A 23,845-nucleotide genomic window follows, 5' to 3' on the forward strand; every position below is an offset into this window, starting at 1 on the left:
CTACTGAGAGAGAGGGGGGCAGAAAAGGTGGACATGGATGGCAGGGGAGCCCCAGGACCTTCTTTGCCAAACAAGTGTTCCCAGGAACCTATCTGACTGACTGACCTGGCATCCAAGTGGCCTCCACCACAGTGACAAGCCCTCTCCTCCCCCCACGGAGGGGAGGAGGCCTGCATGGCTTCATTGGGCTGAAGGAGGAGCCTGGAAGATTATCTTGCGTGTTTATGAGGTTGACTCCCTCCTGACTCAGGCTAGCTGAGACCTTGGGAGGCCGAGGCGGGCAGATCACTTGAGGTCAGGAGTTTGAGACCAGGCTGGCCTACATGGTGAAACCCCGTATCTACTTTTAAAAATACAAAAATTAGCTGGGTGTGGTGGTGCGCACCTGTAGTCCCAGCTACTCGGGAAGGCTGAGAATCTCTTGAACCCAGGAGGCAGAGGTTGCAGTGAGCCAAGATCGTGCCACTGCACTCCAGCCTGGGCAACAGAGCGAGACTCCACAAGCCTCAAAAAATAAAGCAAAACAAAAACTGTTTGGGCTAAAGAAGAAAGTGAGTCTGAGCGGCTCTGAAGCCCCACCTGGTGGTGAGAATTCAACACTGCAACAGAGAGGATCTGGGTGTGAGAAAGCAGAAATGAACTTACTTGCAGACCAGAGGCCCAAGGACTGGACCCAGCCCTCAGAAGCTGTGTGTGGTCGGCATGGTGTTTTCTGAAAACTCGATTTTGTAGCCAACCTTTAAAAAATCCAAAGGTTTCATATACAAATCTCAATTTCTGGCTTACGAGATCTAGCCACTGGGGGTCTTCATACCCACGAGGACATAAGGGCTTCCAGTTTGTCTGGTCCCCACCCACTCCCCAGGCCTCCCTGGAGTTTGCTGGAGGGACACTCAGGAAAATGCAAAGCAATTACCCCCTGCAGCAGATGTTCCTCTCAAGGTCGTTCAGGCTGCGATTGCAAACTGCTGGGTGCCCACTGGGTGACAGGTGTGGTGCCACTCCCACCAGCAGCCCCGCAGAGGACATGCTGGGCCTCAGTCACAGCCAGAGGACTGTGAGGAGGAGCCAAGGATGCAGCCTGCGTATTGAGCCCATGCCCATTCCCGGCCACTCAGTCTTTCCCACTGTCTACCTCCTGCCCCAATGTTTGCTTCCAACTTTGCATCTCATCACAGAGGATGCTGTCCATTCTGCAGATGGGACAACTGAGGCTTGGCAGTGGGATCAAGTGACTTGACCTTCTGCCAGGGTTAGAATTGGGACATCTACCTCCTGGCTCCCAGCCCCAGTCCTGTCCTGGCCAAGCACTGTCCTTCCCCATGCCACCAAGGCAGATGCAGATGACCCCTCCTCCCCTTTCCTCTGTGGCCTTCTAGGTGCTGGTTTGGCAAAAGGCCTGGGGTGTACACCGACTACATCTACCAGGGCCCCATGATCCTGGTCCTGCTGGTAAGAACGTGGGTAGGGGCAGGAGACAGGGCCCAGTGGGGAGGGGCGATCAGTGCCAACCGTGGACAGAAAGGACCCCTCTGCCTAGAGGTGGGGGCCACCCAAGGAGGGGGCATGGGCCAGGGATGTGCAGCTGCTCTTGAGGAGGAGGGAGAACAGCAGGAGCACTGAGGCCAGAGCTGAGAAGCCTGGATCCCCAGTCTTTTGCACACTCCAGCCCGCTGGTGTGCTCAAATTGCAGATCAATTTCATCTTCCTTTTCAATATTGTCCGCATCCTCATGACCAAGCTCCGGGCATCTACCACATCTGAGACCATTCAGTACAGGTAACCGGGTACCGCCTCCCCCAGGTTTCCCCCTGATGAAATCCCTGCTCCCCATGCCTCTCACATGCCAGAGACCTGCCACTCCCTCCCCCGACCCGGCCCTCTGCTGAGCCAGCGGGCAGCCCATCCTGGGGTGGCTGTGACTCCAAGCCTCCCCACCCGCCCCACCCCAGGAAGGCTGTGAAAGCCACTCTGGTGCTGCTGCCCCTCCTGGGCATCACCTACATGCTGTTCTTCGTCAATCCCGGGGAGGATGAGGTCTCCCGGGTCGTCTTCATCTACTTCAACTCCTTCCTGGAATCCTTCCAGGTACAGCCCTGGGGGGGGCGCACTGGCACCTCCTGGGGTGGGGATTCTCCCAAGCAGATGCCTGGAGGGTAGGAGGCCAGGGAGAAGCAAGGGGCAGCCCAGAGGCTGGGTGGGCGACAGCTGTGACCGACCTTGGACGCCTCCTCTCTCCTCCCCAGGGCTTCTTTGTGTCTGTGTTCTACTGTTTCCTCAACAGTGAGGTGAGGACCTGGGGGCCCTGCGGCGAGGCTCAGGGCTGCAAGGCCTGTTGGGGCTGGCGATAGTCTAGAGCCTTCTCCTCCCCTCCCAGGGCTGGCTCTCTCCCTCCCTGTTCCTCCTAGGTCCCTGGGGGATGCTGCTGGGAGCCCCAGGCCGGCCCCTCCCACCTGTCCACTCCTACAGTGACAGCCCTCTCCTTTGCTCTCAGAGGCCGCTGGCACCAGGCTGGAAGCCAGAGCTCCAGTATCTTTGATGAGCCTGTGAAAACCAGGAAGGGCTGAGCCCTGGGCAGGGGATATGTGTGGGTTGAGAGCAGGAAGCCTTGATGGCAAAGGCCATATGGTGCCTTCATGTGGGTTAGAAAAGGGTGCCCCTTCCCCAGAACATTTGAGAAACCTGTTCTGGCAAGGTTAGAAAAGGGTGCCCCTTCGCCAGGACACTTGAGAAACCTGTTCCGGCAAATATGCAAAGCAGCCATGTTAAGGCTGTGAGTGCTGTCCTCTCCTGAGGACTTCTGTGTACTCAGCTGACCTGCACAGCCGCTTACCTGCACAGCTGCTCGTGGCGACCCAGGGGAGGGAGGGGGTCCTGAGCCCCAGGCTCAGATGTCGTGCTCCTCCCTGTGCCCGCAGGTCCGCTCTGCCATCCGGAAGAGATGGCACCGGTGGCAGGACAAGCACTCGATCCGTGCCCGAGTGGCCCGCGCCATGTCCATCCCAACCTCCCCCACCCGTGTCAGCTTTCACAGCATCAAGCAGTCCACAGCAGTCTGAGCTGGCAGGTCATGGAGCAGCCCCCAAAGAGCTGTGGCTGGGGGGATGATGGCCAGGCTCCCTGATCACCCTGCCTGTGGAGGTGACCTATTAGGTCTCATGCCCAGTCCCCCAGGAGCAGCTGGCACTGACAGCCTAGGGGGCCACTCTCCCCCTGCAGCTGTGCAGGACTCTAGCTCATGAGTGGAAAGTCATCTACAGGACTGGGCCAGTCCTGGGGCCTCTGGCTTCCCTGCCCAATCCTCCCTGGAGAAGGGACGTGGGAATGAATGGAAATGGGCTGCTGGACACCCACAGCAGCACGCGCGTCCCTCCAAGGCTGTCTTCTCCCAGAGCACAAGAAGTCCAGCCCACTGGGACCTGGGGCTGCCCTCGGCAACTGTGGGGAGGCCGTTTGCTGCCCCAGGGCATCATGGGCAACTCGTGACAGCCTCTGACTCACCACGATGACGCCTCTGGACCTCGGTGATGCCTTCTGACACCACTGGGAACCAAGGGCCCTCGCTCAGGAACCCTGGAGACAGAAGTCAGGTGTCATCGTCAGATGTGTGGCCACAGCACTAGGGTCACCCCCCAGGCCTCCAGAACCTCATTGACACTGTGGCACTGCCACCAGCAATGCCCTGCCTCGCTGCCTTCATCCTGAACATTTACTACCCTGCAGGCCAGGCCAGTACCCTCATCCCACACCAGTCACCTCCTGCCCCTTTTCCTCTTTTGTGAGAAGAGGGGGCTGGAGGGGGCAGAGTGGCCTGTGAGCAAGAGCCAGGAGTGTCCCAGCCCCGGCCTCTGGGGCAGAGCTTGTAGCCCCGGATGGCCTCTGGGGCAGGACCACTAGCTAAACAAGCCAGGAGAAGGCTCCTGCCCAAGTGGCTCTTGGGACAACATGCTGCTTACACTCTAGGTGTGGACTGGCTACAGCCCCCACTGACCTGCCCATGTCCAGAGGGACTGGACAGCCAGAGCAGGGCTTTGGGGGGCACTAGAAGATGAGGGTATTGGCTGTGAAGCGGGTGGCTGGTATAAATAATAATATTTATCTTTTCAACCAGCATTTGTGAAGGCCTGGACTCCACAGGGGGCTGGATGGAGAGAATGTCTCACAGAAGTGGGAGCCATTTCCCAGCTTTCAGGGGCTGCTGTGTTGCTGGGAAACCTGACCCCACTCTCACCCCGGCAAGGATGGTGCCAGGAGAGCCCCCGAGGGCCAGGAGAGGGGTGAGGGCAGAAGGGAGGGCTTCGAGGAACAGGTGGATCTGGCCAGGGCCCCCTTAGTTAGGGACAGCTTGTTGTGAGGAGGTCAGAGGGAGAGGAGGACCACGGTTAAGGATGCAGAGGAGGGACACCATGGGTCAGGGGAAGGAACAAAGGAGACAGGAGTGTGTCCCAGCCCTGGGCAGAAGCTGAGCTGAGGAATGGGAAGCAGAATTAGGGCACAGGGCCACCGGACAGGCCAGAAATGCAGCTGTCTCCGCTTGGGCACCACAAGAGACCATCCCTGAGACCCTGAGGTTTCTTGTGCAAACTCGAGGGAAGGGGAATACAGAGAGGGCAACAGGGAGTGAAGCCAGGCAAGGAAGGCAGGGGAAAGGGGGAAGCTAGAGAGGAACACAGTAGCCTGTGAGCAAGAGACAGGTATGCCCCAGCCCTGGCCAGTGCCGCTCTGATGTGGGCAGCACACTCTTGGGTTCCCCTGCCTGCTGGCTTCAGTGCCCCCAACTCTGAGCTGGAGCTTGTAGCCCTGGGTGGCCTCTGGGGCAGGACCAACACTCCAACACTGTTGCGGGTGCCTGGAGCTCCCTTCCGCTGGGGAAGCCCTCCCTCATCCCACCCAACAGGTGAGGGAGCTGGGGTATTTATCCACCATCTCCCATCAGCTGTGGGTTGAGGGCTGCTCCCAGGGGGACATGAATTCTTCTGCATTCCCACTTCAGGCTACAGAGGGCCAGAGAGAGTTCTCAGGCACAGAAACGCGCAGGTGGGTGGAAGCCAGTGTGTGCTGCATTGGAGGGGCAGGGGTTGTGGGTGGAACAGCAGAACTCGACACAGGGCCCCACTGAAGCCCGGGCCTTGCCTCTGAGTCTCTCTAACCAGGGAGGAGGGTCCATGGGTGGGGCGTATGTATGCACATGTGCACTTGTGCACCCAGGCGCACACAAGAGCTTTCAGTGTCAGGACACCAGGAACAAAGTCAATGCAGTGCCAAGAGCCCTGCAGCTCCTGCTGAGGGAGGGCAGGTTTCACTGGGAAGGGCCTGGGCTCGGGGGTAGCTAAGGATATGCTTGAAGGCCCTGTGGGGTACTCTGCCAATTCTCCAAACTCTGTGCCCTGAAGTAGAGAGATGGGGTGGAAGACCCAGGGAGCACCATGACAGAGGCAGGCTGGAGGCTTCCAGCACAACTTGGGGGTATTGTGGAAAGTGGAGAGAAGCCCGGTAAAGGATCCTGGCTGCCCGGAGAGACCAGAAGTGACCGGAGTCTCTAATGGCCACAACAGAGGCGGCTTTCCCAAATCTGCCTCTCACCCAGTGAAGGCAGAGACGTGAGAAGGCAAGGCTTTCCTGAGACAGCGCCGGTGGGGATGATGGGGGAGCGCACCCCAGGGGTGGAGGAGCTGAGAGGGTGGGGGTGGGGGGGAGACAGGGAAGGGATGGTACAGACTAGGAAGTGTACGTAAGCGCAGCCTGGCCGCATCCCGCTTTCCTACGTGGGCTTCCTGGCAGCTCTGACTGCCAGGCACCTTCTGGGCACCTACTGTGTGCTCAGCACTCTGCTAGGCCTTGGGTGAGAGGGAGAGGAGAAGCCACCCCAGGGTGGACCCCCGGTACCCCAAAAAACACAAAGCTCAGAGCCTCTGGCTCTGGAAGGCCACCAAGAGGACAGCTCCAAGACAAGTCTGGGGGTCATCGGAGAAGCTGGAGGCGGAATCCCTGGGCAGGCAGATGGAGCCTGGGGCTCCCCTCCCATTCAGAGAATCTGAGGGTGGAGGGACTGCTTCAGGGCACAGCCGGAAACGTTTGAGCCTCAGAACCTGCAGCCCAGAGGCCCAGAGTTCTGTCTCCCGTGGCAGACGTGCGCTCTGGGCTTCGTCGCAGAGAAGGCATCCCTGAAACCAGGCAACTGGGCCATTCTGCTCCGGTTCAGCTTGTGGTGGCGAGGCCCCTGTGGGAGTGAGTGGGGTGTGATGAGCCGAAAAACACACATGCGACTACACAGAGTTGGGGGAGCTACTGGGGGCTCTCCAGGCTGCAGTGGTGGGGGAGGGCCACTGGAGGCCCTCCAAGACCCGGAAGACCTCATGCCTGGAAGAATTTCTCTCTACACCATGCCCAAAGGCTGTGGTCCCCTTATGCTACCCCCACCTAAGCCCATTTCTCCTTGACATCCTCCCTCATGGGCACAGAACAGCAGTGGAGGAAAAGCCCCACTGTTTTTCCAGTTCAGGCCACCCCCTCCCCGTCCCTTAGTGTGACAGCACAGCCCCTGCCCAGAGGTCCTCAGCTTCACCTCCAGGCCTTCTTCTCTAGCCCCCTGCTACTGATGGCTCAGCTGTCCTGGGACCAGGACTGGGTGGGGAGTCAGACTGGGAAAACCACGTGTTAGCGGGTGAGCTGGGTTTTGAATCCATAGACTAATCCTTTCATTGTGGGTATTGTAGATTACTTTGCCATCCACAAATGTCCTTATGACATTTGTCTTCTAATCCTCCACTAGCCCACAGAGGTAGTGACCCACCTGTTTTGCAGCCAGGGAAACTGAGGCCTGGTAGCGCCCCTGAGGTTGAAGGTCTGGTTCCAAGTCTAAGGCTTTTTCACCCCTCAGTGAACTGAAGTCTTTGGGGCTTGGGTTCTGGGAGGCCAAAGCCAATGAAGAGCTCTGTGGCAAGAGGGCAGCAAGGAGGCCTCAGGGTCTCGGACTGATCTGGGACGTGCCCCACGTGAAGATGGGACGTCCCCAAAGATGGCCCCACCAGTGTCCAGCCGCTGAGCCCAGCTGGGTGGAAGCAATGAGAGTTCTGTGGATCCAGTATCTCCTTCCCCAGCTTCCTGACATCCTCCACACCCCCACTCCTTAAAATGATGCTTCATTTCAAACAGTGCAGCCAGGGCCACCATCAGCCACACTGGGCCTCCCTACCTACCAGCCAGGGAGTGTGCCACTGGCCTCCAGCCCAGGGGGATCTCAGAGCCACCTCATCCAAACTGCCAACTGACTTCAAACTCAGCTGCCCACACTTGCTTCAAACCGAGGGGAATGCTTTCTACAATTTGCTAACAGCCACACTGATCATTATTGATTGTTTACCGGGCATCAGGTGCTGCTTAGCCCCTCACATGTTTATCTCATTGACTCTTTACTATGAGGCAGGGACTGTTACCTCCATTTAACAGATAAGGTAAATAAAGCCCAGAGAGGTTAAGATACCTGCCTGATGGCACCCACGGATGGATGAAAAGCCAGGGAGGCCACACTAGGCCTCCATGAAGCTTAACCCCTATGCAGTGGGAGTTTTTAGTAAGGCTGTCCTCCCAGCCCCACTGCCCCTGCCAATCCCCTCCCCAGGGAAATCCTTCCATCCCCTGTCTGTGGTCAAACAGCATTCAGAGATGAGCTAGCTGAAGAAATTGGAGCCTGCAGAGCGTGGGCCTCGGGCAGGCCACTCCCCAAATCGGGCCTCCAAGCCAGTTCCAGCTGCCAGTCTCCCGTCCCCAGCCCCATCCCAGCTCTACCTCGGAGCATCACCTCCCACCCTTGCCCTCAGCTCACCAGCCCCTGCAGGTCCTGCTGGCAGACCAGGCTCAAGAGAGACCTGGGCTGTATATATTTATCAAAACTCTCAGTGGGTTGGGAACACCAATGAGACCATTATTTGGAGATAAGGCCAGAGACCACCCTTGGCTGCCAGATAGCAGCCCTACCAGCTTCTGTCCCTCCAAGGGGTCCTGGACAGATCCCTGCTGCCCAGCCTCATTGCCTATTGGGCCAAGGCAAGTGGGGCAGAAGAAGGGGTGGGGGCCTCTTAGGTGCCTAAGGAGCCCAGGTTGGGGGCATGGCAGGCATCAGCTAGGGTGAGGGGGCATGGGGGCAGCAGCCAGTGGGCCTGCCTGGCTCACCCTCAATACAGGGGAAGGGGGAGGGAGTGGACGGCAATCCACTCTAGAACATGCAGTGGGGAAGCTTCTGGGCAGGGAACCAGGGGCAGGTGAGGGGCCAGGTGAATTAGGCCCCTTCCCCACCCTTCCTGAGACCTGCCGCCCGGGGTCTGTTCCCCTTGCTGCCCTGTGTAATGAAGTTAAATGTTCCAGGTATACGTAGGTCCTCAAGTAGAAAGCAGAGACATTATCCCAGCCTGCTCTAGGCAGCCACCCTGAGAACCCAGTCCATAGCTGAGGGGGCAGTAGGGTGCAGGGAGGGAGGGGGAGTTGTGGGGAGCAAAGTCGCAGACGCAGGGGGTGCCCTCCAGGAAAGGAGTTGAATCTGGAGGTCAGTGGGGGTGGGGAGGGTGTCAGGGCTGAAGTCTTGGAGCAGGATTTCAGCCTGGCAGTGGGCTATGGCCCCAAGGGGCATCAGCCACTCATGTGAAGACACTGACCAGGGCTCCAAATGGCCACCAGAGGAGCGATTCCAGGGCTGATGGATGGGGGTGGGCACAGGGATGGGGGACCTGGGGAAGCAGTGATCAAACATGCCCGTGAAAGCCTTCTGTGAGCAGGGTCCCAGGCAGTCTCGGAGGGAATGAGCCTTCTGAGCCCTGAGTAGATCCACGGGTAGATCTAGGAGAAGGGGCAGGAGCAAGCTCTGCTTGAGGTGTCTGTGCAGACCCCCAAATTGGGGCATGTGCTGGTCTGAGGGAGTCCAGAAGAACTAAAATGAGACCCGTCCTGAGGAGAGAGCAGCTAGAGGGGACTGGAGTTGCTCCATTTCGTCTGGGCACAGTGGTTCACACCTGTAATCCCAGCACTTTGGGAGGCCAAGGTGGGTGGATCACTTGAGGTCAGGAGTTTGAGACCAGCCTGGCCAACATGGTGAAACCCTGTCTCTCCTAAAATTACAAAAATCAGCCGGGCATGGTGGCACGTACCTGTAATCCCAGCTACTCGGGAGGCTGAGGCAGGAGAATCACTTGAACCTGGGAGGTGGAGGTTGCAGTGAGCTGAGATTGTGCCACTGCACTCCAGCCTGAGGGACAAGAACGAAATTCCATCCCCCAAAAAAGTCCCATTTCAACCATGTTAGTGCACCATTCAGTGACTTTAAATACACAATGTCGTGCAACTGTCACCGCTGAGAGAGAAAAAGTTCTGGAACTTCTTCATCATCCCAAATGGAAACCCCACACCCCTCAGGCACTCATTCTCCCCTCCCCCAGCCCCTGCCCGCCACGCATCTGCTCTCTGCCTCTGCAGATCTGCCTGTTTTGGCTGTTTCATGTAAGCAGAATTAATCGTACAATATGTGTCTCTTTGTGTCTGGCTTCTTCATTTAGCATAATGTGTTTCCACTTAGCGGAGCGTTTTCAGGGTCCATGCACATGGTAGCAGGTATCAAAACGTCATTCCTCCTTATGGCTGAATGCGATTCCCTTGTGTGGAGAGAGCGCAGTTTCTCCACTCGTCAGCGGATGGACGTTTGGGTTCTCTCCACCTATTCCAAGTTATTATGAATGGTCCTGCTGTGAGCATGCATGGACACGCTTTTGTTTGAAGGCCTGATTTCAATTCTTTGGGATATATATCCAGGAGTAGAAGTGCGAGGTCATATGGTAACTCTTCATTTAACTTATCTAGGAGTCGCCAAGCCGCTTCCTGCAGCGGCAGCACAATTTTACATACACCAGCAGTGTATGAGGGTCCCAGCTTCCCTATATCCTCGACAAAGCTTGTGATTGGTTTTTGTGACAAAGTGGATGTGCTGGTTCTTGTTTTTTAAAAGAGCCACGACTCCCTGGGTGGAGAACAGGGCCCCAAGTGAAAGCCTAGGTTGCCCATTCATTGCTGGGGGGCCAGAAAAGGTTTTACTATCGCAGCCGTCTGTCAGGGGCTGCCTGCCCTCCTGCCCTGCTGTGCCCAGCATCTATGTGCTCAGATTCAGAGGTGCACCCAGTTTAGACACTGCTGTACTCTGTAATAAGAACCCTACGGGCGAGCCTCCCTCTCCTAACCACCCTCCTGGCCATCCTCCCCTTTGAAGTGGGAGCACTTGGAAGGGACAGCTGGCAGCCTCCTCCCCTGGGCTCTGCCTGCTTCTCCTCACACCGGCTGGTGGTTTGTCTGCCAGTCACTTGCATTTGTTCCCGAACATGTTTCTGACAGTTCACTTGTCGTTGTAATTACTGTTGTAATCTAACTAAATGTTATATTACTGATGAATCAGAAGTGCACTAACAAGGAGAGATGTTTCTTACGAAAATTCAGTCTAATGCTTTGAAAGATACTTTACAGTTGAGTCACCAAAAATATTGGCAAATTAGGTGTGGGTGAGACGAGTGTAAATAACTGGGTGGGAGAGAATTGTCAGAATCTCAGGTGGGTTCCACTTGCTGACCACTTCACAGGGCCCTTTAAACTCGCCCTCCACTTCAAAGAATCAACAGCTGATGTTGGAGATGATGTTTCATCCCTGTGAGTTTCCCAAGGAAAGCAGCGCGGGACTGTAAGAGATGGACCCGTAATAGAAGGAGAGGCCTTGACAGGCATGGTGGCTCACGCCTGTAATCCCAGCACCTTGGGAGACCAAGGTGGCTGGATCACCTGAGGTCAGGAATTTGAGACCAGCCTGGCCAACATGGTGAAACCCCATATCTACTAAAAATACAAAATTAGCCGGGTGGGGTGGTGGGCACCTATAATCTCAGCTACTTTGGAGGCTGAAACAGGAGAATCGCTTGAACTTGGCAGGTAGAGGTTGCAGCGAGCCAAGATTGTGCCACTGTACTCCAGGCTGCCTAGCGGACAGTGAGACTCCGTCTCAGAAAAAAAAAAAAAAAAAAAAGAAGAAGAAGAAGAAGGAGAGTCCTTGAGAAACATCAGTGATTGGCCAGGCACAGTGGCTCATGCGTATAATCCCAGCACCTTGGGAGGCCGAGGTGGGCGATTCACTTAAGGCCAGGAATTCAAGACCAGCCTGAGCAAAATGGTGAGACACCATCTGTACTAAAAATACAAAAATTAACTGGGCATGGTGGCACACGCCTGTAATCCCAGCTACTCGGGAGGCTGAGGGGAGAGAAATGCTTGAAACCAGGAGGTGGAGGTTGAAGTGAGCTGAAATCGTGCCACTGCACTCCAGCCTAAGCAACACGGCAAGACCCTGTCTCAATAAATAAATAAATAAATAAATAAGCATGCTGACTCCTTAGAGGTTAAAATTACATGTGTGTTGTGGGGCTGTCCACAATTGTGCCCCCAAAAAGTCATGTTGAAGTCCTAAACCCCAGTACCTGTCGATGTGACCTTATTTGGAAGTAGGGTGTTTGCAGACATAATCAAGTTAAGATCGTTTCTTTAGGATGGCCCCTAATCCATTATGACTATGTCCTTATAAAGAAGAGACACAGAGACACACAGGGAGAATGCCATGTGACAACTTATGCAGAGGCTGGAGTGACAGGCCAGGCCAGTGGGGAGAACATGAGGACAACGGAACCTGGACTGCCAAGCTCCAGCCCCTAAATCCCTCCTTTCTGGTTCCGGAGGCCCCAGGGTTACTCTCCCACGTGCTAACTGCTTTGAAAACCTCATTCCTCAACTCCACTCCATCATGGGTGGCCTGAAGAGGCCTGGACAGGAGGTCCTGGGTGACCTGTGAGAGCACACACCACGGAGCTGGGTGCAAACCTGCAGAGCCAAAACCTGGGGCTCCTGACTTCAAATTCACCTCTTACCAGTGTTCAAGTTCTCTTTCCAGCGAGAAGTCTGCCTGGCCTCAGAGTTGCAGCCAGGAGAGTGGCTCAGCATCCAGCATGAAAACATTTGGGAGACATCAAGGTCCATTTAACCAGCACAAGAGTCCCAGCCTTCTTTGCTGTGTCAATGTGAGCTTCTCCAAGCCTCAGTTTTACTTATCCATGAAGTGGGTGTATTAAGGTAACGTTAAGTGGCTATAACAAAGAGACCCATGATAAATCAATGCCTTAAGGAAGATGAAGTCTCTCTTTCTTGTAGCAGTCCACAGTGCACATCCTCGGCTACTGTTTCACATGGACATCCGGAACCTGGCTCCCTTCACTTTCTTCCTCTCCATTCCTTAGGACATTGTCCTCCTCCTCACAGACAGACACATCACAGGCCTGTCCTTGTTCTGACTCCTGAAAAAGGGAAAGAGAGGGTAAACCAGGAGCCCCACAGTCTGTCAGCCTAAGCCCCTGATGTAAAGAGTTCACATCATTTTTGCTCAATTTCTCCTGGTCACCTGTCTGTTCCCAGCTGCAAGTGGAGTTGGAGATGAATTCTGGTCATGCGCCTGGTAGAATTGGGGACCGATTTTGAGGGACAGCCTCAGGCTGGGCAGTTATAATGACACCTCCTTGCAGCTGTACAATAGGTACAGCTAGGGTACCTGGCACCTAGTAAGCCCTCAGTAAAAGTGCTCAATGTTACTGAGCTCAGAGCTCCAAGGGACCTTAGAAACTCTCTGGCCCAATGTCCTTATTTCTTTACAGCTAAAGAAACAGGCCTAGAGAGGAGTGACATTGGGCTGGGTTCCCCATGGGTAAGGAGAAAAGTTGGTTCCAAATCCTATCTGGCCTGCAGACCCCATCCTCACACCTTTTATTTCAAAGTACCTGGTCTAATCCCACTAGGGTCTGGGCAGAGAGCAGGGTCCAGATGACCTCTCCCCTGGTCTCCCAGGGTTGGGGGACATCATTCTAGAGGGACCCTGTGCCCCACAGCAGCACCCTCGGCTGGGGACCACACAGCTTTATGACTAAGTAGGTGTGGCCCTGGTTTCCAGGATAGGTGTCCAGACTGCTCTGTGACAAAGGGCCACGCCCGCCCCTAGGAGGGGGATTGGGCTGCCGCCTGGGGATGTTGCAATAGGAGCTGAGGATGGCGTGCCTGGGCTTCCTCCTCCCCATGGGCTTCCTCCTCATGATCAGCACCATGGCCCGGGGACAGTACGGCGTGGCCCACGTGGTGTCAGAGAATTGGAGCAAGGACTACTGTATCCTGTTCAGCTCCGACTACGTCACCCTCCCCCGGGACCTGCACCACGCCCCACTCCTTCCCCTGTATGACGGCACCAAGGCGCCCTGGTGCCCAGGCGAGGATTCCCCCCACCAGGCCCAGCTCAGCTCCCCCAGCCAGCGGCCCCTCCGCCAGACCACCGCCATGGTCATGACGGGTAACTGCAGTTTCCACACGAAAGGCTGGCTGGCTCAGGGCCAAGGTGCCCACGGGCTGCTCATCGTGGGCCGGGTCAGTGACCAACAGTGCTCAGACACCACCCTGGTGCACCAGGATCCCCGCCAGCCCCTGGCAGACCTCACCATCCCTGTGGCTATGCTCCACTACACGGACATGCTGGACATCCTCAGCCACACTCATGGGGAGGCCGTCATCCGTGTGGCCATGTACGCGCCCCCTGAGCCCATCATCGACTACAACATGCTGGTCATCTTCATCCTGGCTGTGGGCACGGTGGCCGCAGGCGGCTACTGGGCCGGCCTGACCGAAGCCAATCGGCTACAGCGGCGCCGTGCCCGAAGAGGAGGGGGGCCTGGTGGTCACCGTCGGCCGCGGGAAGCAGCAGCAGCTGAGGGAGCCCAGAAGGAAGATAATGAGGACATCCCAGTGGACTTCACACCGGCCATGACGGGCGTGGTGGTCACCGTGTCCTGCTCGCTCATGTTGCTGCTCTATTTCTTCTACGACCACTTTGTCTATGTCACCATCGGGATCTTTGGCCTGGGTGCTGGCATTGGCCTCTACAGCTGCCTGTCACCCTTGGTGCGCAGCCTGCCCCTGTGGCAATACCAGAACCCTCCGCACGGCCTCTGGGCCTCTCTACCGCTGCCCCTGCTGCTGCTGGCGAGCCTGTGCGCAACCGTGATCATCTTCTGGGTGGTCTACCGCAACGAGGACCGCTGGGCATGGCTCCTGCAGGACGCACTGGGCATTTCCTACTGCCTATTCGTCCTGCACCGCGTGCGACTGCCCACTCTCAAGAACTGCTCCTCCTTCCTGCTGGCCCTGCTGGCCTTTGACGTCTTCTTTGTCTTCGTCACCCCCTTCTTCACCAAAACTGGTGAGAGCATCATGGCACAGGTCGCCTCAGGCCCTGCAGAGTCTTCAAGCCACGAGAGGCTGCCCATGGTGCTGAAAGTGCCCCGGCTAAGAGTCTCCGCCTTGACCCTGTGCAGCCAGCCCTTCTCCATCCTTGGCTTTGGTGACATCGTGGTCCCTGGCTTCCTGGTTGCTTACTGTTGTCGCTTTGATGTGCAAGTCCACTCCCATCTGGTCTACTTCGTGGCCTGCACCGTGGCCTATGCCGTGGGCCTGCTGGTCACATTCATGGCCATGGTCCTCATGCAGATGGGCCAACCTGCCTTGCTCTACCTAGTGTCCAGCACCCTGCTCACCAGCCTGGCTGTGGCCGCCTGCCGCCAAGAGCTCAGCCTCTTCTGGACTGGCCAGGGCAGAGCTAAGATGCCTGGGCTCGGCTGTGCCCCTTCAGCTGACTCTAGGCAGAAGCAGGAGGGTGCAGCAGATGCCCGCACAACCAGCACACTTGAGAGAGGCACCAGCCAAGGAGCAGGGGACTTAGACAGCAACCCTGGAGAAGACACCACTGAGATTGTCACCATGTCTGAGAATGAAGCCACCAATCCAGAGGACCGCAGTGATAGCTCCGAGGGCTGGAGTGAGGCCCACCTGGATCCTAATGAGCTGCCCTTCATCCCCCCTGGGGCCTCGGAGGAACTGATGCCACTGATGCCAATGGCCATGCTGATCCCACTCATGCCCCTGATGTCCCCGCCCTCAGAGCTGGGCCACGTCCATGCCCAGGCCCAGGCCCACGACACTGGCCTGCCCTGGGCAGGACTCCACAAGAGGAAGGGTTTGAAAGTAAGAAAGAGCATGTCAACCCAGGCTCCCTTGTGAACTGGAGGCCCTGAGATACACGCCTCTCAAAGGGCTGGTGGAACATTGCAGAGCAAAGCCATGCATGGCAACAATAAATCAGGGCAATAAAGGGATTTCATATCTACCCAAGGAGCCTCTCTGTTCGTTGGGAGTGCAAGAGAGCAGCAACCACAGAATAAGTGTGTACAGGGCTCGGAGGGTCCTTAGGAATGGGCACCACCCCCAAATAATGAAGGGGGGAAACTGAGGCTCCAAGAGGGCCTATGACTTGCTCAAGTTCAAGCAGCAAGGCTGGGATTTGCATCCAGGGCTCACTGGGCAGCTACTCCCCTCTACCTGCCTGCCCAATCCCTTCCCAATCCAGAGTGGCAGCTTCTTAGCCTGGCACACAGCCCCCCATACCATCCCTGCCACCCACCCTAGGCTCATGGCCCATCTTCTCTCCATGCTCAGGTCAGACGGAACTCCTTGTCCTCCCCACCCGCTCTCTCTGCATATGCTGTTCCCTCCAGCTGGGATGCACTTCCCTCTCCAGACAGAAACACTCCAACCTGGCTCCCCGACTCACTAGAAAACTCCTAAGCATCCTTTCCTCCTCAGCTCACATCCGTTCTGCAAAACGTCTCTGCTCAAGATTCCCAGGCAGCAGCACCAAGTCCAGCACGTTCCTGTAAGCACCACCCATTCCATCTTCAGACATTGAGTATGCCCCTACTGTGTGCACCGCCATGTGGTGGGCACAGGGAAGGCCTCTGTCTAGCTGGGGGAGGGGTGGGCAGACAAGAAACAACCTTAGAATTGTCTCAAAGAGGGCAGAAGGGGTTGGAGAAGTTGGGGCCAGGGTGGGAGAATTCAGGAGACCATGGCCTCCCTCATGGCCCAGCTTTGGAAGCCAGGGGCCTTGCCCACCTTGTTCATCTGTGTAGTTTCAGGGCTCAGAACAGGCCCGGCAGTGTTACAGGTGCTTGCTTTATTTGCTGGAGGAATGAATGGATGGATGAATGAATGAATGAATGAGGAGTTGGCCAGCCTCAACTGCAGAGGAGGGGATGCTATGAGGGAAGGCCCCGCTGCCCAGGCCACCTCACAGGCTTCCTGCAGGGCCTTGGTCCGTGTTGATGTGAGACTTGGTGGGCCTGGGTGGGCCCTGGAGTCGGGAGAGAGGCCCAGAGAGGCAGTGCAGGGGGTGGGCATCTCAAAGCCCCACTTGCCGGGGAGGAAGTGCAGCCCCTCGGTACACAGCAGCTGAAGGCCCCGCTGGGCAAAGGAAGCTTGGAGAACCTGGCCAGGCCACTGCGGAGGTGTTGGCAGCCCCTCCCACTGGAGCAGAGGCCATCTGGCCTGGACAGAGGGTCCTCCGCAGGCCCTGGCTCAGCCCCAACCTGGGCAGCCTCCCTGCTGCTGGCCTGCGTCACAGGGCCTGCCGAGGGCAGCTGCACCCTCTGCCAGGCCTGAGGGGAAGGGCTGGACAGAGCCGAGGCCTCCTGGCCCCCCCAGCCCCCACATCCCCCAAAGCAGGAGGTCAGGATGAAGAAACTTCTCTTTCCCAAAAATCCACAGTCTGAGGGCTCTGAGGATGCAGGCCTGGAGCTCCGCAGGCCTGCAGGGAGGCCAATGCCTGCCTCCAAGGAGAGGGGATTCAGGGAGGGTCTGGGTCGGGAGGCCTCCCCCTTCCCAGCATCCAGACCTGATGGGGAGGTGAGGGCCTACAAGGCCTGGATCTGCTGCCTCCACTCCTCTTCCCCAATTCCCAGCTTGCTGCACAGTACTTGGGCAGCAGAACTGAGGTGCTCACAGGGTCCCACGACCAGGCCTGGGGTGGATAGCAGCCCAGGGTGCAGTGGCATCATGGTGCCCAGGTAGCTCTCAGCTCTGCTTCTCACTGGGAAGTCATCCTGGTCACCCAAGTTTCACCACCCCCTCCCCGTGCTGGTTCCCCAGTGTGGCCACAGCCAGGACTGACCAACGTCGGGGACCTCTATGAAGGACACCCCAGCTCCAGAGTTCCTGAGGGCTCACTGGGGCCGCAGCCGACTGGCCCTGAGGCCCGGCTTCATCCTTACCCTCCTACAGCCCTCACTCCCTGTCAGGCATCTCCCCTGAGACCACTGCCGAGCACCTCCCACCCAGCATGCTCCTGAGGCTCATTCCCAGGGAGCCCAAGCTAAGACACAGCGACAGCTGCCTTCTATGTGTGAACTGGAAAAACTATGTGAGTCCCCCCACACACCCCTACATCCTCCAAGCTCTTCCACCCTGCCCAGGAAAGGAGTGTGGGGATAGGGCTGGAGGCAGGTGATGGGCAGGACCTTTCTTCTTCCTCCCAAGAACACTCTGCAGCGACTCTGCCCATTTCACAGATGGGGCTGGGCAAGGACTCTGGGTCGAGAGGCAGCTTGAGGGTTTAGAAAGAGCTACCCAAGCATGGCTGCCGGTCAGAATCACTGTGGTACCTGCCAAAAATCTGGATTCCCAGCCCCACAGATTCTGAGTTGACAGGTTTGGGGTGGGAACAGGCATCTGCCATTTTGAGGGACCCCACCCCCACCCCAGGCTGAACACCTGTAGAGTCTGGCTTCAGCCTCTTGTCTTGGCAGGGCCAGGAGGAGGTGGGAAAGAGGGAGACCAAAGCTTCAAGGTGCCGGGGGCCCAAGGTAGGTCCTGCCTCCAATCCTGACACACACATTCAGCTGGGGGCCCTGCAGGCTCCCCTCCCTGAGCCCTGGGCCCACCTGACCACACCCGGAGACTCAACCTCTACCTTGCTCCCCTGGCCAATCCTGGTCTGGGGCAGGAGAAACTGAAGCAACTTTACCAACCAACAAACTTCACTTACCGCCACGCTTCTCAACCCCCGATCCCCATCTCTAGCATGTCCTCTGAGGCAGACTTCGTCCTGTTTTGTTCATTATGCACTGGACCTGGCACATAGTAGGTACTCAATAAAACATCTGTTGTATGAATGCACTGGCTGGCTGAATGTCCCCCTTACTAACTGTGTGACTTTGAGGATGCAAAAGTCTCCTTACCATAAAGTGGGCGTAATAACACTGCCTGCCCCAGGGGTTGCGGTAAGTAATAAGCCATATGGGTGAGGAGCTGAGCCCAGTGCCCAGCACAGAGTCAAGTCTCCTAGATCTTGCCCTGCTGCTGCTGCTGTGTCTTCTGATGGCCCAATGTCCCTGTTCCTGCCCAGAAGCCTCCTCTTACTCTGCCAGTCCCCTTCCCAGAGAACAGGGCCGACTCCAGGCAGCTAGACCACGCTGCCACCTGCCAGAGGTGCCCAAAGCTGGAGGCCCCTGCCTGAAGGCCAGAGGGACACAGGATACTGCACGTGTGCGTATGCACACATGCATGCACACACATATGCATCCATTCACATACACGTGGGCACACACCCATGCTGCACACTTCACACACCCACACACCCCATACCTGCACACACATACACCCATGTGCACATCCACACACATGCACCCGTACTGAACACGTGCACATGCCCTTGTGCACACCTGTGCACACCCAGCAGGTGCACACACACACACACACGCACACACACCCCTGGGCTCTGACCTGCTGCGTGTGGTTCCCTACAGATCCAGCCTTTCCCCACAAGGCCTTTCCTGGGCCTACGGGAGTGATGGTGCTGATTCCTGGATTTCCCACCCTGAAGGACAGGGTGGTCAAGGCCCCCCACAGGCCTACCCCTTTCCTGATGGGACAGGGCCCCCTTCGAGACAGAACTCACTGCCCAGCTGCTCTGAGGAGTGTGGTTCGAGGACAGCCTCCTGAGGACACCTCAGCTTTCTAGCCCGGCTCACTCACACTCTTCAGGGGAGGGGGCACAAAGGGCCGATTAGAGGCTGAGCAAGACAGGGGCCCGGGCCCTGGCCGTCTCCACCCAGAGTGCTCTTTGCTCTGATCCCATGGGCTGGCAGAGGCAGCACAGGCCTGCGTCCCAGGCTGCCGGCTCCCCATGCTGCAAGCTGCTTCCTCCTGACTCCACTGCTAACCACCACAGCATCTGCTTCCTAGACAGCCTCACCTGTGATAGGTGAACCCTCAGATGGGACCAGGGCAGGAATAGCCTCCTCGAGGCTGCCCCCAGGGCCCCATGTGGCCCAGCGTCAGGGCTGAGCTGTTTTACGCAGGCCAACTGACATTTCTATCCCTGGCCTTGGTTAATCCCAGCACCAGCTTCATGAGGCATGGGCTTGGTTCTCTTTTGTTCATGAGAGGGTTTAGTACTGGAGCTTCTGGATTTCTGGGATGGTGGGGACCAGCAAGGACCTATGAGATGCTCTCATCCACAAATGAGGAAAGGAAAGCCCAGAGAGGGCCAGGACCTGCCCAAGGTCACACAGCAATGGGACAGTAGAAACGAAATGCAAGTCTGGTCTCCTGCCTCCCAGCCCAGCAGCTGGGACCAGCTCTCATCCTCAACATCCCCTCCCTCCACACACCCTGGTCTCTGACCCATGTTCCTCTGAAATCACACCTCCCCCAGGAAAACTCTGGGCCTACCCACTCCTGTGCCCTGTGTCCCCTTGGGAGGTATAGCCCCACATTCTCCTTGAGAAGTATCTGTGTGTGTTGTTTGATAAAGTTTTGTGATTCAGCATCTATCCGCTTGCCAGTTAGAAGGACAGCACAGCTGGACTTTGAGACCTGGGTTCAAAGCCCCACATTGCTTTCTCTTGTCATGTGATGCTGGACAACAGAAGCCAACCTTCTGAGCCTCAATTTTCTCATCTGTAAAATGGACTGCTAAGACTCACCTAATGGTTTGTTGTAAGGATTAAATGAAGTGAAGTATGTGTATGAACAGCTAACACTGGCTAAGCACTTATAGCAGGGCAGATAAATGCATTATCTCATTACATGTGACCCAGGTTTGGGGAAAAAGTTTCCAGGACAGCACTCGACATACCCCCAAATGCCGTCTTCCCCAAATGAGCTCCCAGAGGTGGAGTCATCCCCTTCCCTTGGTCTCCCCTGCCCACGCTCACTGGGATGTGGTGTGTGGGTGGGTGCCTGGTGGTAAGCAGGGCACCACCACAGAACCAGGAAGTGGGGTCCCTGCAGTTTAACTGAACCACCAACGTTTTGCGCCTTTTTCCTGCAACCCTGAATCTTGAATGCTCCTGTGCTGCCACCTGCTGGCCAGGAAGATAAGAGCAAGCGGGGCACACGGAATTTGGGAATAATCAAGAGTGATATTTAAAATATGTATAATAAACTAGCAATTAGCAGAGTTCTGAAGCCCCTATTGTGCTCAAGGGTAACTAACACTTTAGAATCTGTGTTGTTAGAAGGGTGAGGTGCCCTGGAGGAGGGTATTTTGATATTTTATGGAATGAAATAGCCCAAAACAGCATCACTGAATGTCCTTAATGCCTGAAGATGGTCCGTGCCCTGACACCCCACCCCATAGAATCACACCACCATGAATAAGTCTCCTCAGGCCCCTCAGTTCCTGGACTGTTTGTACCAGGGAGGGGGAGACTCCCCATATCCTCCCCACCCCCACCCCCAGGTCCAGACCCAGTCCTTGTCCCTGCGGGTCAGCAGGCACCCTGCCTCCCCATCCACACACACAGAATAGGTTCCGGACATGGATGCCATCACTGTTCGCTGTGTTTGTAAACAAAACCCTGCCCACCATTGCTTTACTTTTCAGATACTTAGTTTTATCTTTGGGGTCGCTCTTCTGCAGACCCAACTTGCAGCTGCTGGAACCTTGTCTAGAGTCCTTCCAGGTCTGGAAGTTAGATCCAGGTTTAACACCTCCCTCCTGGCCCTAGGGAGGGTGACAGGAAGCATTCTCAGAGACACCTCAACTGGGCCTGGAAGGGAAGCAGATGGCTGGGGCTGCTGCTGGGAGAAACTTGGACTGCTAAAATCTGAGATGTTTTGGGGTTTTGTTTTGGTTTTGGTTTGGTTTGGTTTGGTTTGTTTGTTTTTTGAGACAGGGTCTTGCTCTGTTGCCAAAGCTGGTGTGCAGTGGCATGATCACAGCCCACTGCAGCCTCAACCTCCCAGGCTCAGGTGATCCTCCCACCTCAGCCTCCCCAGTAGCTGGAACTACAGGCATGTGCCACCACACCCGGTTAATCTTTGTGTATTTTTTGTAGAGATCGGGTTTTGCCATGTTGCCCAAGCTGGTCTCCTAGGCTCAAACAATCCTCCCGCCTTGGCCTCCCAAAGTGTTGGGATTACAGGCGTGAGCCACTGAGCCTGACCTGAGACCTTGGTCTAAGAAATGCCTTTAAGTAGTATTTCCCAGGCTCTCAAAGACTTGAATGGCAGCAAAGATTGGTGGGGTTTGGGGGGTTGCAATGAGGTCTGAATAATGGTGTTGGCAAAGCCTCCAGTGACCATCCAGAACTGAGGACAGAGAGGGAAAGCAGCCTTCCCAAGGTCACACAGCAGACCCAGTAACAAGCCCAAGGCAACCAAGAACCTGGGAACTAACACAGAAACCCTTTGTAAACAGGAGACGCTTTCTGGTTTGCCTTTCAGAGGCTGCTTCGTGCAGCCCCCAAATTCCCCCACGTACTGGGTCTTCTTAATGCAGGAGACCCCTGGGTCCAGAGAGAAAAGAACTTCTCTGAGCAAAACCCTCAGTCCCTTGTCCAGCCTGGACCCAGGCTTGGCCCTGCCTGCAGTTCCCGACTTGACCCAGACACTGTAGTGAACTCTGGCAGGAGGGGCCACAACTGAGAAGAACCCTCATCCATCACAGCCCAGGTTCTCTTCCCGGCCATCCCCTGGGGCAGCCCGAGAGCATGAGCCAAGGGGGTCTGGTCTCCACCTACCTTGCTTAATCCTTAAAGCCAGTTGTGACACATTGAATAATGTCCCCCCCCAAAAATTTGGAACCTATGATCATTACCTTGCATGAAAGGGAGTAAAGGAGAAAGGACTTTGCGGACGTGACTAAGCGAAGGATCCTGAGACGGGGAGATAATCCTCTATCATCCTAGTGGGCCCTAAATGCAAGCACATGGGCCCTTATGAGAGAGACGGGGAGAGAGAGAGACAGAGGAGAAGCTGGGTGCAGTGGCTTACGCCTGTAATTCCAGCACTTTGGGAGCCTGAGGCAGGCAGATCACTTGAGGTCAGGAGTTTGAGACCAAACTGGCCAACAGAGTGAACCCTGTCTCTACTAAAAACAAAAATTAGCCAGGCATGGTGGCGCATGTCTGTAATCCCAGCTACTCGGGAGGCTGAGGCAGGAGAGAATCGCTTGAATCCCGGAGGCGGAGGTTGCAGTGAGGGGAGATCGCATCACTGCACTCCGGCCCTAGGTGACAGAGTGAGACTCCATCTCAGTTAAAAAAAAAAAAAAAAAGAGAGCGAGAAAGAGAGAGAGAGAGGGCAGGGTGCGGTGGCTCATGCCTGTAATCCCAGACTTTGGGAAGCCAAGGCAGGTGGATCACCTGAGGTCAGGAGTTTGAGACCAGCCTGGACAACATAGTGAAACCCCGTCTCTACTAAAAATACAAAAATTAACAGAGCATGGTGATAGGTGCCTGTAATCCCAGCTACTTGGGAGGCTGAGGCAGGAGAATTGCTTGAACTCTGGAGGTGGAGGTTGCAGCGAGCCGAGATTGTGCTACTGCACTCCAGCCTGGGCAACAGAGCAATACTCTGTCTCAATAAATAAATAAATAAATAGAGACAGAGAGATGGAGGAGAGAGCAGGATTACACACATTGAAGAGGAGAAGGCAATGTGGTGATGGAGGCAAATTGGAATGATGTGGCCACAAGCCAAGGACTGCTGGCAGCCACCATGAGTTGGAAGGGGTAAGGAATGAATTTCCCCCTAGAGCTTTTGGAGGGAGCACAGCCTTGCTGACCCCTTGATTTCGGCCCAATGATCCTGATTAGACTTCTGGCCCACAGAGCTGTGACAGGATATATTTCTGTTGTTTGAAGCCATCAGGCATGTGGTCATCTATTACAGCAGCCACAGATGTGAATCCACTGTACAGACATCCACTGTACAACAGACTGTACAGAATCCACTGTACAACAGACATCTGTAGCACAGGCTGCCCTTGTACCCAGAGCTGTGCCTGAGAAGTAAATGGCTCACAGAGTAGACAAGATGAAGATATAACCCAACAACGAAAGCCCCCTAGCCCGCCGGGTATTCTTTCCTGCAGGGGAGAGGTGGGCATGGGGAGTCAGGGAGAGAGGCAAGAACTGAAGTTTTGGTTGCAAGAGTCAGTGAGTGTATTCTCAGTTCAGCCACTGCACTGGGCTCCAGGGACTCCTTTCCACTGTTATTGATTGTACTCTAGAGGAAAATTGGAAAGCACAGGAAAGTAGAAAAAAATCCACAATTACTATAAACTTTTGGTTTATTTCCATCCAGTCATTTTTTTCCCCCATGCATAAGGGTTTTGTTTTGTTTTTATTTTTTTAATTGTGGTAAAATACACATAACAAAATTCATCAAAGTATACAGTTCAGCAATATTATTAAATACACTTATGATGTTGTGCAACCAGCACCACCATCCATTTCTAGAACTCTTCATCTTGTCAAACGAAATTCCATACCCACAAACAACAACTCCCATGCCTTTCTCCCCAGCTCCTGGCAACCACCATTCTACTTCCTGTCTCTATGATGTTGACTACCCTAAGTGCCTCATATAAGTGGAATCAGAGAATTTGTCTTTTTGTGAC

General features: G+C 55.8%; 3 protein-coding genes across 3 annotated transcripts in view; 2 read left to right on the top strand and 1 right to left on the bottom strand.

Moving 5' to 3' along the window:
* Positions 1-4,113, top strand: part of CRHR1 (corticotropin releasing hormone receptor 1) — a 51,547-nt gene extending 47,434 nt beyond the window's left edge. Inside the window, exons 9-13 of the mRNA XM_010389030.2 lie at positions 1,380-1,452; positions 1,694-1,779; positions 1,953-2,088; positions 2,247-2,288; positions 2,919-4,113. Coding sequence (XP_010387332.1) covers positions 1,380-1,452; positions 1,694-1,779; positions 1,953-2,088; positions 2,247-2,288; positions 2,919-3,059 — 478 coding nt within the window. The 3' untranslated portion in view covers positions 3,060-4,113. The remainder of the gene's footprint in view (positions 1-1,379; positions 1,453-1,693; positions 1,780-1,952; positions 2,089-2,246; positions 2,289-2,918) is intronic.
* A 7,448-nt stretch (positions 4,114-11,561) lies between these two features.
* Positions 11,562-23,845, bottom strand: part of LOC104682406 (5E5 antigen-like) — a 43,506-nt gene continuing 31,222 nt past the window's right edge. The window contains exon 4 of the mRNA XM_010389048.2: positions 11,562-12,365. Within this exon, the coding sequence (XP_010387350.2) occupies positions 12,246-12,365 (120 nt within the window). The 3' untranslated portion in view covers positions 11,562-12,245. The remainder of the gene's footprint in view (positions 12,366-23,845) is intronic.
* SPPL2C (signal peptide peptidase like 2C) lies at positions 13,092-15,273 on the top strand. The gene has a single exon (XM_010389013.2). The coding sequence runs from the start codon at positions 13,108-13,110 to the stop codon at positions 15,160-15,162; it is 2,055 nt and encodes a 684-aa protein (XP_010387315.2). The 5' UTR covers positions 13,092-13,107; the 3' UTR covers positions 15,163-15,273.

Source organism: Rhinopithecus roxellana, chromosome 19, assembly GCF_007565055.1.
Source record: "Rhinopithecus roxellana isolate Shanxi Qingling chromosome 19, ASM756505v1, whole genome shotgun sequence".
Taxonomy (NCBI): Eukaryota; Metazoa; Chordata; class Mammalia; order Primates; family Cercopithecidae; genus Rhinopithecus; species Rhinopithecus roxellana.

Excerpts from the sequence above, each read along its gene's own strand:
- SPPL2C (XM_010389013.2), top strand. The coding sequence starts at position 13,108 with ATGGCGTGCCTGGGCTTCCTCCTCCCCATGGGCTTCCTCCTCATGATC.